Source organism: Chelmon rostratus, chromosome 20 (genome assembly GCF_017976325.1).
Source record: "Chelmon rostratus isolate fCheRos1 chromosome 20, fCheRos1.pri, whole genome shotgun sequence".
Lineage (NCBI taxonomy): Eukaryota > Metazoa > Chordata > Actinopteri > Chaetodontiformes > Chaetodontidae > Chelmon > Chelmon rostratus.
The window spans coordinates 268,352-285,000 of NC_055677.1; the positions used below are offsets into that span (position 1 = coordinate 268,352).

The 16,649-nt window shown below is 45.3% G+C and overlaps 1 protein-coding gene across 1 annotated transcript; it reads left to right on the forward strand.

Annotated features, from left to right (window-relative positions):
* Positions 1 to 562: 562 nt before the first annotated feature.
* gcm2 (glial cells missing transcription factor 2) lies at positions 563 to 12,114 on the forward strand. Its single transcript, XM_041961819.1, has 8 exons — positions 563 to 1,056; positions 4,996 to 5,059; positions 6,701 to 6,889; positions 6,961 to 7,073; positions 8,945 to 9,070; positions 9,154 to 9,410; positions 9,598 to 9,838; positions 10,239 to 12,114. The coding sequence occupies exons 1-8, from the start codon at positions 964 to 966 to the stop codon at positions 10,551 to 10,553; spliced, it is 1,398 nt and encodes a 465-aa protein (XP_041817753.1). The 5' UTR covers positions 563 to 963; the 3' UTR covers positions 10,554 to 12,114.
* The last annotated feature ends 4,535 nt before the right edge of the window (positions 12,115 to 16,649 follow it).

The following is a 16,649-nucleotide window of genomic DNA, read 5'->3' on the forward strand; positions in this document are numbered from 1 at the left end:
ACTGAAGTGTTTATACAACACACACACACACACACACACACACACACACACACACACAGGTGAGCAGGTGTGTGTGTGTGTGTGTGTTTCCCTGAATCAGCGAGTTTTAAAACCTGAAACATTTAAAACATGAAGAGTCATTTCAGCTCTTTCTCTCTCACACACTCACACACACACACACTCACACACACACACTCGCTCACACACACTCAAACACACAAGAAGAAGAAGACAACAGATTTTTAAAATGTTCCATCAGGATATAGTTTACCATTTATTTAATCATAATGATGCTAATGCTAATGCTGAGGAATACATAAAGGTTAGGACGGAATAGAGAAGTATAATAAATAATTAAAGAACAAAACAGAAAAGATTTTTTTTTTAATTCTTTTATTTGGTTGTTTTAATATTGGACCGCTGTGACGTCATCAGTGACATTACTGATGTTTACAAACAAACAAATATCAGCTTCTGACTGATCAATATTTGCATCAGTAGTCGTATTTGTTGATAAATAATAACCCCCTCCCCCCGTGAGCTCGCGCCTGTCTCACCTGCTCAGTCACTTCGTACCTGAGACTCGCCGCAGCAGCACGCGCTGTCGGGAGGAGCCGCGCGCCGTTTTAAAATGTCAACTTTGTGTTAAAACTTCACAAACTGATCAAAAACTGTGAGCAGCTTCCGGTTTGAAACGTTTCACATTTAAACTTTATTTCCATTTTATTTCGGGACTCTTTTTGTTTTTCGGAGCAGATCTGAGGTCAGATCTGAGCACGGTTTTACTGGCGATCTTCTCTTTCACCTGAACCTGAAGGCTCCGGATCAGAGCCATCAGCAGGACTGACCAGGACCGGGATCAGGACCAGGACCAGGACCAGGATCAGGACCAGGAGCAGGAGCAGGACCAGGAGCAGGACCAGGATCAGGACCAGGATCAGGGCGAAGATCAGGAACAGGAGGATGTCCCGGGCTGAGGAGCGCGAGGAGGCAGACTGCGTGTGTTCGGTCGGGATGAAGTTCACGTGGGACATCAACGACCCCAAACTGCCGCAGGTGACAACCTGATCAATAATTGATCAATATAGACAATTAGCTAGAGGCGGGAAAAAACAGATAATCAATGAGTTTCACTTTCCGATCATTTAAAGAGCCAGAAAGTCGAGTCGAGTCGAGCTGCTGCGCAAAGATTCATTTCAACAGCGGAACTGATTCCAGGTCCGTTTGGTTTCAGTCCTGAAAGACGCGTCTTTAAAAGAGAGAAGCTCAAAGAGATTTGATTCATTCAACATGTCCCTGAACAGGGAGAGCATCACTGTCAGACAGAAACATTCACACCTGCGACAGGTAGAAACAGCACGACAGACACGACGATTCACTGACTGCTTCAACAAAATGTGATTTTCTTAAATTCTCTGAAAGTTAAATGGAGTTTGGTTGGAGGTCCAGTTTTAAAACAACACTTCGAGTCGGATGAAGCGAAACAACAGAAAATAAATGAGGGAAAAACTTCAATGTAAATAAAAAGGAGAAATCAGGGCTCACAGTTTATGACTTTAACTCTCAGATTGTTTGGTTAAAGGTCCGAAACTGTCTGGCAGTTCTGAGGTTTAAGACATGAAGAAGTTCACAGACAATCCTTTATTCATAACAGTAATTCATAATTAATAATAATAGTAAATACGAATTATATTTATTAATAAAACAGAAAATTTCACTGAATAATTAAAGGAATAAATCAATTAGAACAATTTTCGAGTTTCTTAAATATTCAAATAAACGTCACAGAGTTTGGTCAGAGGCTATAGTCCATCATTTCTCATTTTTAAAAAAACAATAAACCCACATGTTTTACAGTTAACTTGTTTTAAGCAAGAAAAAAACAACAACTTCAAATGAAATGTCCATTTCCACAGAGACTGTGAAGAAGCTTTAAGACAGCTTTGAAACAATGAAGAGAAATAATATTTAAAAAAAATACAACCTCAGCACTGAAATGAATAAAGAATTCATCAAACGTCATTTTCTTAAATACAGAGTGAGTCCAGTTTCATTCTGCTGGAGGAGTTTGGACTCCGGACTCTCGGCCTCCTCGTTGTTTATTCAGACGGACTTTGTGCAGCTCGAGGATAAAATCCAACCAAATCTTTTCTTCATGTTAATAAAACAAAGTCCGTCCGTCATTACAGTTTTTCAGACTTCTCGTTGAGTTAGTTTTATAGAAAGTCATTTTCAGAAACAGTTTGTAATATTCAGGATTTTAGAGGCACGGTTCCAGCAGACAGATGATGGACTGCAGACTTCCACCAAACTCTGAATTTTTAGTTATTTAAGAATGTGAAGAAGTGTTTTCTCCATTACTTGACCTGTTCAGTAGTTTTTGGACCTGGACTCTTCATATCGTGTCTGTATTTATTTAAAGAACCGACTCATTTTGTGAAAAGACTCAGAAAAGCAGACAGAAGCAGAAGAAGACAAAACGAGAGTGATTTATTTCTACAAAGCCAACGAGTCGACGTGAGACACAGAAAGTTCATGTTGAGCAGACACGACACAGCAGAAGTGATGAAGAGGTCCATCAGCCGCTGGACCGCCGGGCTGACCCCCGCCCCCCCACCCACAGCAGAACGCGTCCCACGGAGAACGTAGCACATGAACTCAGCACAGCCTGAGCGCGGTAACAGCTCGGTCACGTGGTGCACGGTGGACCTGCGTCAGTTTGGTCGCGGGCCTGAACGACTGCGTGGCGGAGCCGTGCACGTGACGGTGCGTGTCATCGTATGTGGGTGGGGTTGTTGCCGGGGCGATGGATGACCACATGCTGCGTTGGTGCTGACGTTCCCCCTCTTCTTCATTGGTAGTCCTCTGAGGAAGACTGTGGTTGAGACCAGTGCTTTAAGTAGAATAAAAGTGTCGGTGCCCCCCCCTTTTTCCACTGTTGCCAGGTAAACTAGGAGGTGGGTAACATTAAGTGATGGATTTAAATACGAGGACATGATACAGTTTTTAACAAGAAATTTTAAACTCTGCAGATAAATTCTGTTTGCTCACTTGGATATTAGCTCCAGGAGGTCTTCGGTGGGGGGGGGGGGGGCAGCCCTTAAGTAGTTTGCATTTGTCAGCTCCAAATGCACAGATTAAATCTCCTCCACTCATGTGACGGCCTCAGTCACGTCTGTCGTCCTGTGCCATCCTCACCGGGTCCAGCACCAGTCCAGCTTCTCTTCTGGGCCTTTTGGAGCCACGGCAACATTTGTGGGTTCAGCTGGTTTCATCTCGTGCTCGTGTTTGCATTCACCATCCGCGAGATCTCTTCTTCATGTTCTTTTTCTTAGACTGGCGAGGGGGGGGGCGTACAGGTGCACACTGTGTAGCCATAGGAGTATGAAGAGAGGTAGCCAGAAGGGGTGCCATGTGATGCTCAGTGACACCTGTGTGGTCTGAGGTGTGTCACCTTATTGATGAACCACCTTTCTGTTCGCTCTCTCCTGGACGTTTGGACCAATCAGAGTCCAGATGAAATGTGCCGTGTCCTGATGGGGCAGGTAGACGGCCGGTGTCAGTGTCCACTGCAGACACAGGTTGTCTCCACCTGTTCAGCAGGTCGGTCTGAACTCTCTCAGGTGTAACGACACGGTTAACAAAGTGGTTCAAGCCTCATCTGGTCCTCGTCTTCTTTCCCCCGCCTCCTCTGCAGGCGTCCTCTCTCATCCTCACAGGTGCACTCACCTGTTGACTCCTGATTGGTGGGTTGACGGTGAAGCAGCACAGTTGGTGGCTGTTTGAGCACTGGCTTCATAACTGTGTGTGTGTGTGTGTGTGTGTGTGTGTTTGTGTGTGTGTCTGTGTGTGTGTGTGTATGTGTGTGTGCATGTGTGTGTGTGTGTATGTGTGTGTGTATGTGTGTGTGTGTGTGTGTCTCCATGTGTGTGTGTGTGTGTGTGTGTGTGTGTGTGTGTGTCTCCATGTGTGTGTGTGTGTCTGTGTGTGTCTGTGTGTCTGTGTGTGTGTCTGTGTGTCTGTGTGTGTGTGTGTGCGTGTGTGTGTGTGTGTGTCTGTGTCTGTGTGTGTGTGTCTCCGTGTGTGTGTGTGTGTGTGTGTGTGTGGAGCAGCTGACTCGTCTCTTCTCTCTGTTGTTGCTCAAACAGTAAAAACTGGTTTTTATATTTTTGTTTTCACTGAAACCAAAACATGAACCTGAGTTTTTCAGGTGGAACAGCTGATCCAGAGTCAGCTCTGATCGATATCTCTGATGGACTGAGACACACGGTCGTCCGTAAAGGAAATGAAGTTGCAGATGATTTAATAACGATGAATTCAGAGTTTCATGTGGAGATTTTAAACATGATTAGATTTTATTGATTTGTTATACTTTGCTCCGGAGCTGCAGGTGCCTCCTCCTTCCCTCACCTGAGTGAGTGTGTGTGGCAGGTGACCCGGCTCACGCATCAGGGGACCTGTTGTTGGGTCCGGAGCCAGAGGCTGATACACACTCCATAGAAACGGACGGAAACGTCCCGATTCACTTTTTATTTTCACTGCGCACAGTGGTGAAGATCAGTGTTGCTCAACCTGTGGGTGGGGGCCCTCTGAGGGTCCCGACACCCCTCCAGGATTCAATCAGATGTGAAATATTCCTTTACTGAATTTAAAGCTTTAAGGCAGCCTCTCTGAGCCTGGACAGCAGTGTCTCCTTCAACTGTCTCCTTCAACTGTCTCCTTCCTCAGTTAAAGAGGAGTAAAATTCTCCTCCGCCGCCGAAACTGAACTCAGATCAGCTGAATGAATATTCTGTCGTAGCATCGAGTGACCATTTAACATGTTGATGAGTCAATGTGAAAGTGAAGCAGTGAGGCAACCTGTCTGTCTACCTGTCTGTCTGTCTGCCTGCCTGTCTCTCTCTGCCTGCCTGTCTCTCTCTCTGACTGTCTGTCTCTCTCTGCCTGCCTGTCTCTCTCTCTGACTGCCTGTCTCTCTCTGACTGTCTGTCTGCAGGACACCAAGCAGTTTGACCCGTTCCAGGAGTGGACAGACGGTTACGTTCGCTTCATCTACAGCGGTGAGAAACTAGAAACTTTAAATCTCATCAAGTTTTCATGAAATCTGTTTGAAAGACGTAAAACTAAACTGTGTTTTAATATCAAACTTCTGATCAGTGTTATTGATTATTGAATTATATTAATAGTGCACTGATAATTATATTCTAATCACCGTATGAGTATCAATATAAAAAATGTCAATACAAGATAATTTAATGCATGTTTGTACTGACATCACACTGCACACTGTGACATCACACTGTGACATCACACTGTGACATCACACTGCACACTGTGACATCATACTGTGACATCACTCTGTGACATCACACTGCCCACTGTGACATCACACTGTGACATCACACTGCACACTGTGACATCATACTGTGACATCACTCTGTGACATCACACTGCCCACTGTGACATCACTCTGCGACATCACACTGCCCACTGTGACATCACACTGCGCACTGTGACATCACACTGCACACTGTGACATCACTCTGTGACATCACACTGCACACTGTGACATCACACTGTGACATCACACTGCACACTGTGGCATCGCACTGCACACTGTGACATCACACTGTGACATCGCACTGCCCACTGTGACATCACACTGTGACATCACTCTGTGACATCACACTGCCCACTGTGACATCACACTGTGACATCACACTGCACACTGTGACATCACACTGCACACTGTGACATCACACTGTGACATCACAATGTGCATCATTAGTTTTCGATATCAATCAAAAAAAGAATCTATGATTGATAAATCTTCTCAGGACCCCTCAGGTGTCCCCTGACCCTCAGGTTGGGACCCACAGCTTTAGGCCCTGGCAGCTAACTTGGTTTAACTTTGGAGTTTATCTGGTTGTACGTAGCTGCAGAGAATGCTTAGCATTGTTAAGCTAACTAGTAAATAAAGCTAACTTATCCAAGTCAGTTTAACTCATCAGTTAAAAAACACTTTAATTCAAATCAATCAATTTAAGCTAGGTCATCAAACTAATTCTCCAGGCTAACTCATCACTAAGGTAGCTTATCATTTTACAACTTATTTAATTTTTTATTATTTATTTAGATGAATTATTTTAATCATTACTGAACTAATTCAACAGTTTATGTTAATCAAGTAAGCTAACTGTTTACGAAGTCACTTGATCATCGTTTTCCAGCTGAAGAAAAGAATGCTCAGATATGAAGCTAACACTTTCAGCTAACACTGAGCTAACATTTTACTTTGGGGATAAAACCCTCTGGGTTTGGTCACACCAACTGCCCTTCACTAAGCCTGGGCTTAACTGCTCAGTAGCTCTTTGTTACTGTCGGTTGCAATAGCTAAACTTAAGCCTTGGCTTAACTACAGCCATTCTTAGCAATGCACATCCATGTGATTGACCAGGAAACTAACTATTTCCTAGCGGCGTGCAAGAAGAAGAAGAAGAGCACATTTCTCTGTGCAGGCTAACAAGCGTTTCTGCTCCTCTGTTCTTTTGTAATCACTCTTAGAGCTGATCTTTATAATAATGTTATGAACTATATGTACACAATCACAACCAGCGGGTCGATCCACGAGACGCGTCACTGTCATTGCAGCGCTGGTCAGTGTCGAGCTCTGTTTCAGCTGACAGTCCGTTTGTTTTTAGCTGAAGATAAGAACGCTCAGAGACATCTTTCCGGCTGGGCGATGAGAAACACCAACAACCACAACTGTCAGATCCTGAAGAAGTCCTGTCTCGGCGTGGTGGTCTGTTCTCGAGGCTGCACGCTGCCCGACGGCTCCAGACTGCAGCTCCGTCCTGCCATCTGTGACAAGGCCCGGCAGAAACAGCAGAGTAAGAAAAATCTGAATCTTTCAACGCTCGGTGTAAGTTCCTGTTCACTGACCAGACGCCCTCTGTTTCAGAAAAGCTGTGCCCGAGCTGTAATGCCACACTAGAGTTGCTGCCGTGTCGCGGTCACAGCGGTTACCCCGTCACCAACTTCTGGAGAGTCGACGGAAAGGCCATCTTCTTCCAGGTCATGACCTTTACCCTCTACCGATTCATCAACTCACACAGACAGGCTAACATGTGCTAACGTGGTAAAACTGTGTGCTAACATGGTAAAACTGTGTGCTAACGTGGTAAAACTGTGTGCTAACGTGGTAAAACTGCTGCATATTTAGCAGCTAAAACAATCCAAATATTCACCTGAACAATAATCCAGTACTTGGACATCTAATTAGGTTCGAGCCAGATCTAAACGGTCCTAAATCAGATCCAGTCAAACTTCAAGTATTTTAGTCAACCTGACTGTCTGATCTAGTTTAAACTGTATGATGACTGTGTGAACAGGTTTAAACGAGATCCAGGACATCATTGAAGGTCTAAAGGTAACATAAGACTCCACATGTAAACCACACTTCAGCTGAAAATAAAAATATTAAACAGAATTTAAACAGAAGTTTTAAGCCCTTGTGACCCAAACCCCAGCAAAACACCAGGACAGACTGTTCCACCCGAAAGACCAAACACCCAAACACAAGGAACTCTGTCTAATGTCTGCAGTCCAACGCAGCGAGGAATACTCAGACCTCTTCATCAAGAAACACATGACTCAACACCAACCTGAGACCAACTCCTCAGGCCGAGACTCTGCAGTTCACCTCCGTCTGACAGATAAGGGACTCTTATTGGAGGACACCAAGAGACATATTGTGGACAGAAAGGACAGATGGTTTGAGAGAGGAGTGAAGGAGGCCGTTTAAAAATAGAGAAACCATCTGTGAACAGAGGAGGAGCTCTACGGCACCACTTATCCTCCACCTTCAATACTGTCCTTTCAGTCCTTCACAGGAGACTGAACAAGCATTCAGAGCAGGCCTCATGTGAAGACTCACACAACTGTCTTTCACACCTGGTCGCAGGTGACTCAGCCTTCCAGCACCTGACGTCACATAACCAGGAGCAGTATCTAACTAACTAACCCGGCAGTATCAATTACCTTGATAAAGAACTGAGCCTAAAAGATCTACCAAAGACAGACCAGCATGGTTCTGTCTCTTTGAATCGCTGTCAGTGAAACAGAAGTTTGAACACTTTTCAGTTCAGTTCAACTTTATTTATATAACGCCAAATCTGAACTGAAGTCGTCTCAGGACACTTTCCATATAGAGCAGGTACGGACCAAACTCTTTATCTACAGAGACCGACACACACTGAAGGAAATGGTTTCCGCCTGAAGCTTGAACACATCTGCTGATTGGGCAGGAGCGTCTCTTTAGCAAACTTTCCATATAAAAGGCTGTCACTGAAGCGCAGCATGGGACGTCCTGGTTACTGGTATAGGATTCCATTCTGTCGGCATCAACCTCAACTTTGGTAGCTATATCTTCACTGCCACACCGCTATCGTCTCTGGTTTCTGATATTACTGGACTCAATAGCTACCAGTACCCGGATACACAAGTAGACCACTTTTCCTCTGCTATCTGAGTGAATTCAGAAATTATAACAGGCTTCCCTAAACAAACGTGATCTACATTTATCATATGCTTTACCAGCTGCTTTCCAGTGATGGCCACTAACGTTACCTTCACTCCCAATTCTGATGGTCTTAAGAGGTCTAAACCACATCCTGACAGCCTTGACAGGTTAAAACAACATTCAATTTTAAACAGATGTACGCCAAGTGTACCAGATCCTGACAGTGTGTACGAGTAGAAACCAGGTACATTCTGATGTTTTGGAAATGTTTAAACCAGATTCTGTCAGTGTAAACAGGTCCATGCCAAATCCTGAAACCCTAAACTGATTTCAAGCAGATTTTAATTTAAAAAAGAGGTGTGGACAGGTTTAAACCAGATTCTGAAGGTCTGTTTATTAATTTCCTGTTTTTTTGGTCCTTCAGGCTAAGGGCGTTCATGATCATCCAAGACCAGAGTCCAAGTCCGAGACTGAAGCCAGAAGAAGTTCAGTGAAGAGACGAGTCAGCTCACCGCCGTTCACACCCAAGAGACGACTCATTGAAACACAGGTCGGCAACAACAATAATTTATGTTGCTGTTTATTGATGGATTTGTTCATTGTTTGTTTATTTGTTTGTTTTATCGATTTCAGGCTCTGGGTCCCGCCCTCCTCTCCTGCGTCGATCCATCAGACAGGATCTCCTTCATCGAGCCGAATTTCCCACAGCATTACCCAGCGTTCCAGAGCCCAGAGCCCTACTACAACCCCCATAATGCACTAGGGGACGCCCCGGCTGCACTTCAAAAACCAGCCAATCCCAGACTGTACATGGGCAGGCCCGGCTATGATTTCCAAGGATACCTGACCTCTCCTTCATATCCCATGACCTCTGACCTCTGTGACCCCAGGTCAGCCTCACACACACATGTAAACAGGTCTAAACCAAATTGTGAACCATTCTAGATCCTAAACAGCTTTAGATCATGGACTTTTACCTTGTACCAGTTCCTTAACAGGTTAAACGGATCCTGGTAGCATAAAAAGATCTGAACAGATTCCATTTCAGGTCTAAACGAGATCCTGTTTTGTGTGCAGGGTGGCCCCGGTCCTGGGTTCCTCCTCTTCCTCCACTTCATCGTCAGCTCCTCTTTCCTCCTCCTCCTCCTCCTTCGACCCACAGACAAAGCCTCCTGCAGGCTGGAAGGACCTACTGAAGAACTCTGCCCCCTACAGTGACAACCACCACTACTACAGCGCAGAGTACCCCTGTCGCTACCCCAGCAATGCCCCGGGGTCCCCTGCAGCACTTCAAACTATCATCACCACGACAACCAAGGTCAGTGTAGTTCATCAGGAGGGTCCAACTGCAGACCTCAGATCTGAGGGCCAAGGACTGGGAGCCAATGAGATGAGAGAACCTCTTCAGGAGTGGGAGTGTCACTTCCTTTAGGGTCACCAGGAGTGAGATATATCACTTCTTTTTAAGTTTTGCGGCAGGGAGGTGGACCCTAAAGAAACATACACACCTCACACCTGGAGGCCCAACTCGCTTCTCATTGGCTGGAAGACGAGGATCCCAGGCTGTGAGATCTGCAGTTGGAATATCTGCTTCTGTTATCACTGTAAACTGAATACGTGGTTTGCTAGATTGGAAAGCTTGAAAAGGGTAGCAACGGTAACTAAGAGGAAGAGTGCTGAACCTAACTACTGCATACCTGTCTGATCCTCCTCCTCAGGTCTCCTATCAGCCCTGTCCAAAGCCTCCTGCTGCGCTCCCTTCCTACCAGTCGTGTCCTAAACCTCCTGCTGGTCTCCCGTCCTACCAGCCCTGCGCTCCCCCCAAACCTCCAGGCCTCCCCGGCTGCTCCTCCCTGATGGATGACACCTCCTCCCCCTCATACTCCACCGAGGTGAAGGTGATGGAGGAGTCAGGCGGAGTCATCAAGTCTCTGTCGTTTCAGCCCGAGCCTCTGCAGACCAAAACAGAGCGCGCTGATGGCTACGACTACCGCTACGCCTACCCCAACACATACCGCTACGATGACTACTGACGCAGCACTATCCTCACCGCCATTACCATGACTACTGTTACCATGACTACTGCTACGCATACCACAACACATACCGCTACGATGACTACTGACACAGTATTACTTCCACTGCTGTTACCAACAGTTACTACTGCCAAAACTACTGAATGATGTATTGATCTACTTCTGCAACTGGATGGTTCGGGTGCTGAGAGGATTTGGATTATCAGGACTGAACTCAAAGTGAACCGAAGCTTTGGTACTTGAGAAACTTCCTGCAGACATTCATGTAGTACTACGTTGTTCCCAAGGGAAACTCACTGCTGCCATTTTCCTCTCGCAACCCTTTCGGGACACAAAGCGAAGACTTTGTACACAAGACTGGAATGAAAGTCTAACTAGGATCTCAAATCCAGGATTCTGAATTCTCAAAATCCCGAAGAGGAGGCCCAGCTTGGTGTTTCTGCTGCTTTCAGCCACGCCTCATGGCCTTCCTCGGCGATGAGAGTTGCAGTTGTTGTGTGAAGTTTTGGTACAGGTGGTTTTATTTGGGGTAGAGATGGTCTCCGTGTGTCACTTCCTTTTGGGACCCCGGGGGGAGGTGTGTTGTAACTGAGCAACCCCATCCACTGAGGAAAGCTATGAGGTGATGCTGAAAGCTTCAACGACGCCAAGTAAATGAATGAACTGTTTCCAAAGTCAAGTATGACCTTTGAAGCTCGGGATTCTCTTATTTTGAGAAAATGTTAAACCAGCTCAGACCTCAGACAGAACCAGGTCTTTATTTCTGATGTTCTCTGTTTTATATTTGAACATGTTTCAGTAAGACGTCTCCGTGTGTTGATGTTGAAAATATGAAATATTAGATCATCTTTTAATGTCACTGCATTCAGAAAGTATATTGAACCTGTGGGATTAATCATCATCATCATTCAGGTTATTTATTGATCAGTCAGAATGAAACTGAGCTGGACTTTGCTGGACTGTCGGAGTAAAACAGTTCTGGACTGAAAAGATCTGTGAGGTGAAAAGAAAAGAAGTCTCACATTAAACAAACTGTTGTACAGACTCTTGTTTCCTCTTTAATGTTCAGCAGAGTTCACAGATAATAATGCAGAATCTAGAAATCACCAACGAGTTCAAGAAAAGATGAAGGAAACAGAAATGAAACAGTTATACACTTAAAAAATTAAAAATGATGTTTGGAGAGCTCCAGTTGGTGAGATAACGTACAGTCTGTGGTCCTTGTTCTCTCCTAGTCAACACTGGAAAATGCTGATTTTCAATTTAAAAGTATATTTCAAGTAAAAAGAGTAGACATCTTTAATTCTTCAGTATGTGAGGAAACATTAAATGTGTCTCTCACTGAGGTTTCCCTCGTAGCAGTTTGATAAAAACAGGCTTCCATCCCATCACAGACGAATATTTAACCACAGTTAACATGAGCACATTTTGTAAAAAGACGTTTCAAAGACAGGAATCGAATGAATGAACACCTGAACGACTCTGTATCTTCTACACAATCCTCTTCATTATGTTTTGCATGTTTTATCACCCCTTTAACCAGGCATGTCAAACTCATTCCATAAAGGGCCGTGTGGCTGCAGGTTTTTGTTCCAGCCAAGGAGGAGCACACCAGGCCAACCAATCAACATCAAGGGATCACTTAGTTATCAGCTGAAGACTGAGATCGGCTGATTAATTGATTCCAGCCTGGTGTGCTCCTCCTTGATTGGAACGAAAACCTGCAGCCACACGGCCCTTTATGGAATGAGTTTGACATGCCTGCCTTTAACTGTTTTTACTGGTTTGATTTATGTGGTCTAGCTAGCCCTGAACCACGATTTCAGTTTTTAGCTAACATGAAAAGACCACATGACCTGTTTAGGTTGGTCTTCATTAACTTATGTCTTAATGACCATTCATGACAGCCATTAGTTCTTTAATTAGCCTGTGAACTGCTCCTGCTAATCTTTGATGCTAGCACTTTTTGCTAACACCTATATTGCTAGCAAACTGCTAATGCTAATTTCTAGCAGGCTTGTCAAGTCAAATAAACAGTGGAATAGTTTTTTTAATGTATAGGCCTACGGTAATTCATTTTCAATGCATTAACGTTGTGTTAACCTTCACAGCAAACTGTCAGTTTACGGGGGAGAATCATCTGAACTCAACATTGTGTCGAAGGTTAGGAAATGCTAAAGGCATCGAGACCGTCCCCAGGTGGAACTGCGTCCCCGCCGGGGTCCAGAGCCTCAGAGTGACAACCCTGCAGCAGAGGATCAAAGGGCTGGTGTTTGGATGTCGGCTGGTTTCAGTCTGCATGAGTAATAAATGTTGTTTTGACAAGAACGCGTCAGGACAGGAGTCCTCGGCTGTCCTCCCCGTGAACCTTTAAAACCCTCAAACTGACTCCTCTTTCCTCCTGCTCTCTTTCACTACCTTCCATTAAAATCCCTTCTTCCTTTGCCCTTTTCCTCGTCTCACTCATTACCTCCCCTTCAGTTTACATTAACATCCATCAGTACATAATTATGTTCAGCGTTCAGATGCTGGCAGACAGATTCAACCACCCACTCTGATCCCGACACAAAGGTTAGGGGCTCACACACATAAGAAATGTACACGTCTTCTAAATTTAGAAAGTCAAAGTCTGGCTTATTCGACAGGAATAAGAAATAAAACACAACACACTGATATTAAGATTTCTAAACGGCATGTTCCAGACAGGTGAGGGCACCAGGTGAGTGTCAAACACAAGGATAGAGTAACTGGTGACTGACCATCAGCAGGCGGTAGTACCTGATGAATTTCAAGCCACAGTCGACGGGTCACGTCCAGCGTGTGTTCGCTGGAAGCGCTCGTGTCCACATCCAGGTGAGAACACCAGGTGAGAATCAAACTGAAGCATGAAACATGTTTCAAGTGAATGTCTGGCTTCAGGTGAGTGACAGAGTGTCTGAGTATCCGCCACCAGGTGAGTGTCCAGGGTCGTGTCGAGCACCGAGTAAGAGCAGCAGCTGAGGGTTGGACACCAGGAGAGTGTCCGCTCCAGGTGATCGTACAGGTGGGACTATAGTGCTACCTGAACTCTGCATTCATCAACATAATGTCGTCAACACACCTGTCACGACAGATTGTTACTGAACGTGTTTGAAATCGTTCACGAACAATATATTTCATTACTTTCTTACTTCAGAGGACGGTGACACCTGAGACGCTTCTAACCTGTCCTTAGCTTCGCTAGCTGCTCTGTCGATGCTAGTGTTCATCAGTCCACTTCGTTCAGACTGAAACATCTCCAAGTCCATGTTCCCCTCAGGATGAATTCCAATAACTTTATTGATCCTCTGACTGTTCATCTAGCGCCACCATCAGGCCAACATGCTAATGTGTCAAACACCCACAGAACTAATTACATTCCCCCTGTTGTGCTTTGTGTTGTTGTACTGTTAATGAGCTAATGTTAGCATTCTAACACACACACACACATGTTAGCGAGGTAGCTGTGAGTATGCTAGCACGCTGATCAGCCTTTAATCACTTTCTATATTCATAGTACACAATCCTGTCAGCGGCTCTATGAATGTTTCAGATCCGACAGAAATGTTCAGGTGTGACCTCGACTCTCCGTCTTCTTTCTAGCCGTTTTTACCAAGGAAGTACTCTCCTCTGATTGGCTGAGGTTGTAAATGTTTTTCGTACATCAGGGGGGAAAAGATGTTTTCCAGCTGCAGCGGCTCTCGGCCCGTCAGTCGAGGCCTCACCTGTCTCTCACCTATAAACCCGGCGAGCTGAGTGCAGATAATCCGGAGCTGTGTAATTCTATCCTTTCACCAACAATCTCCTCATCCTGCCTTATCTGTTTTATCTTCTCTCCCTTCTTCTCTGCTGATCACATCGCTGCTTTTTCACACGCAAATCATTTCATCCTTCGGCCTCTTCTTCTTCTTCCTCGCTAAATAAATCATCCCGTTCGCTGACATGAGATACCTTTCCAAACAACGACACGTCTACCCCCCATCCCTCCGTCTGCCCCTCCACCCATCCATCCCCTCGCTCTGATGTGGCTCCGCACTAATGGATGTTTTCAATTTGATGCTACATGGTTGTGATTTACAACAGAGACACAGACAGACAGACAGCAGAGGGCGAGACAGGAGACGAGGAAAGAATGAACGGAAATAAAGTTTAGAGGTTTTTAGAGTTTTACTGTAACGCAGTTATACAAAACCATTAGATAACGATTAATAATTAATAGTTAATAAAACGTCTTCACAGCAGCGTTCAGTAAACAATGTAGTACATTATAGGATAAAGTCAAATTATTTGACCTCGGGTGCAAAGTCCAACGAATGAGATTAGAACTGAATGTGACCAGAACCAGAAGCCCCCCCCCCCTCGCCTGCACAACATTAAATATACCAGCATCTCTCCAGGAAAAGTAAAGCATGCTGAAATGTCAGCAGGAAGGTTTGTGAAGAGGCATACAGTTGTAGTCTGGGGGCCAGTCACTTTCCCAGTGAAGGAGGTCAGGCTCAGCTGGTGAGATGCTGCTGCTGTGGAGCTAACTGCTAACATCAAGCCAGGAATATGCTAACAGCAGTCAGTCACAATTTCCTCGAACTGTCTACTTCCTGTGTTTTACACTAGTGCTCAGGATTGCTCATCATTTCATTCAGAGTTACTGCAAAGGTGAAGAAGCTTGTTGTCCTCGTGTCTGACTGTGTAGCAGCCCCCACAGAGGACAGTTGACAGGGGGTGAGGAGGGACAGAGGTGAGGAAACAGGTGTGTGCAGGTGCTGTAAAAACAGGGGAAGTTTTATCAGCAGTCGGAGCTGCAGCAGTGACACACAGCTCATGGAGGAGATTAAAGAACCAGTGTGGAGGATTTAGTGACATCTAGTGGTGAGTTTGCAGGTTGCAACCAACTGAACACACCTCGCTTTACCTTCTCTTTGCAAGTGTATATAGGAGAATCTGTGGGGGTTGAGAAACTCGTGAAAAATGCAAAGGTCTCTTTCCAGACTCGTCACTTGGTTTGTCTGTTCTGGGCTACTGTAGAAACATGGTGGACTGCTGTGACTCTACGTTTCACTGTCTGCAGAGACAAAGAGCTGCAGCTGCAGAAGAGGCAGAAGGTGGAGGGATGATGGAGGGTGGAGGGGGCCCCTATAAACAAAGAGCTGCTGCAGAAAGAAAGAAAATCATATCGGCTTCAAGGCTAAAACTCTGAAACAAAGATGAAACCGATCTACATTAATACACATCAAGTCATTTAATGTTTTAGCTCTGCTGCGTGTGTTTGTGCGTGTTAATGTGTCGTGTTGCGTCGTGTTGCGTGTCGGTGTGTGCTGAAAGTCAGCGCTGGTTGTGCCGTGAGAAGTCTTATCGGCGCGGGGCGACTCATAGAAATGTACTGTCTTCTTAAAGAGGCATGACAGTGCCGGTCCGATCTCTATCTGCTCGGCTCAGAGCATCGCGCTGATAGCATCTCCCGGCCCGATGATGTTTACAGCTCCCTGGAAAATCAGGATATTTTTGTGACTCAAAGGTTGATAAGAAGTTTAGCAGCTGGAGGATCTTTGAGCGTCGCTCTGAGAGCTTCTGGCTTCTTTAAACTCCTCAAACAGGATGCTCAGTGAGGACAGAGGCAGGAGACCTACAAGCTAAACCACGACCACGACCTTACGTCCAATCAGACGTGTCCCTGGGGTGTCATAGCCCAGCTGGATGCTGGGAAACATCACCCAACCAGCGGTTGTTTATTTGACTCCAAACCAGTCGTACCTGTTGCTTTTTAATCTGTGTTTGTCCTCTATCTGTTCTCTACATCCGTTCGTCTCTCTCCTTTATCTCCTCTTCATCTCTCCTTTATCTCCTCTTCATCTCTTCATCATCTCGCTGTCAGGACTCGTAAAAACATCACGTAGGCATGAAGACTGTCATGGCCTCCCGCCAGCAGCAACATGCTGGTAGCTTTGATGTCTCTTCAAAACAAAGCAACGCAGCGGAGCAAATGGACGAGATGTGCCGCAACAATGCCGACCCTAACATAAACTAGACAGAGAGCAACAAGGGCAACAAGGGCAACAGATGCAGCATGGGCAACAGAGG

What these genes read in the sequence shown, in the direction of transcription:
- gcm2 (XM_041961819.1), top strand. Translation starts at nt 964, where the DNA reads ATGTCCCGGGCTGAGGAGCGCGAGGAGGCAGACTGCGTGTGTTCGGTC. An exon ending in ACGACCCCAAACTGCCGCAG is followed by an intron (nt 1,057 to 4,995) that starts GTGACAACCTGA and finishes GTCTGTCTGCAG; the next exon opens with GACACCAAGCAGTTTGACCC. An exon ending in GAAAGGCCATCTTCTTCCAG is followed by an intron (nt 7,074 to 8,944) that starts GTCATGACCTTT and finishes TTGGTCCTTCAG; the next exon opens with GCTAAGGGCGTTCATGATCA.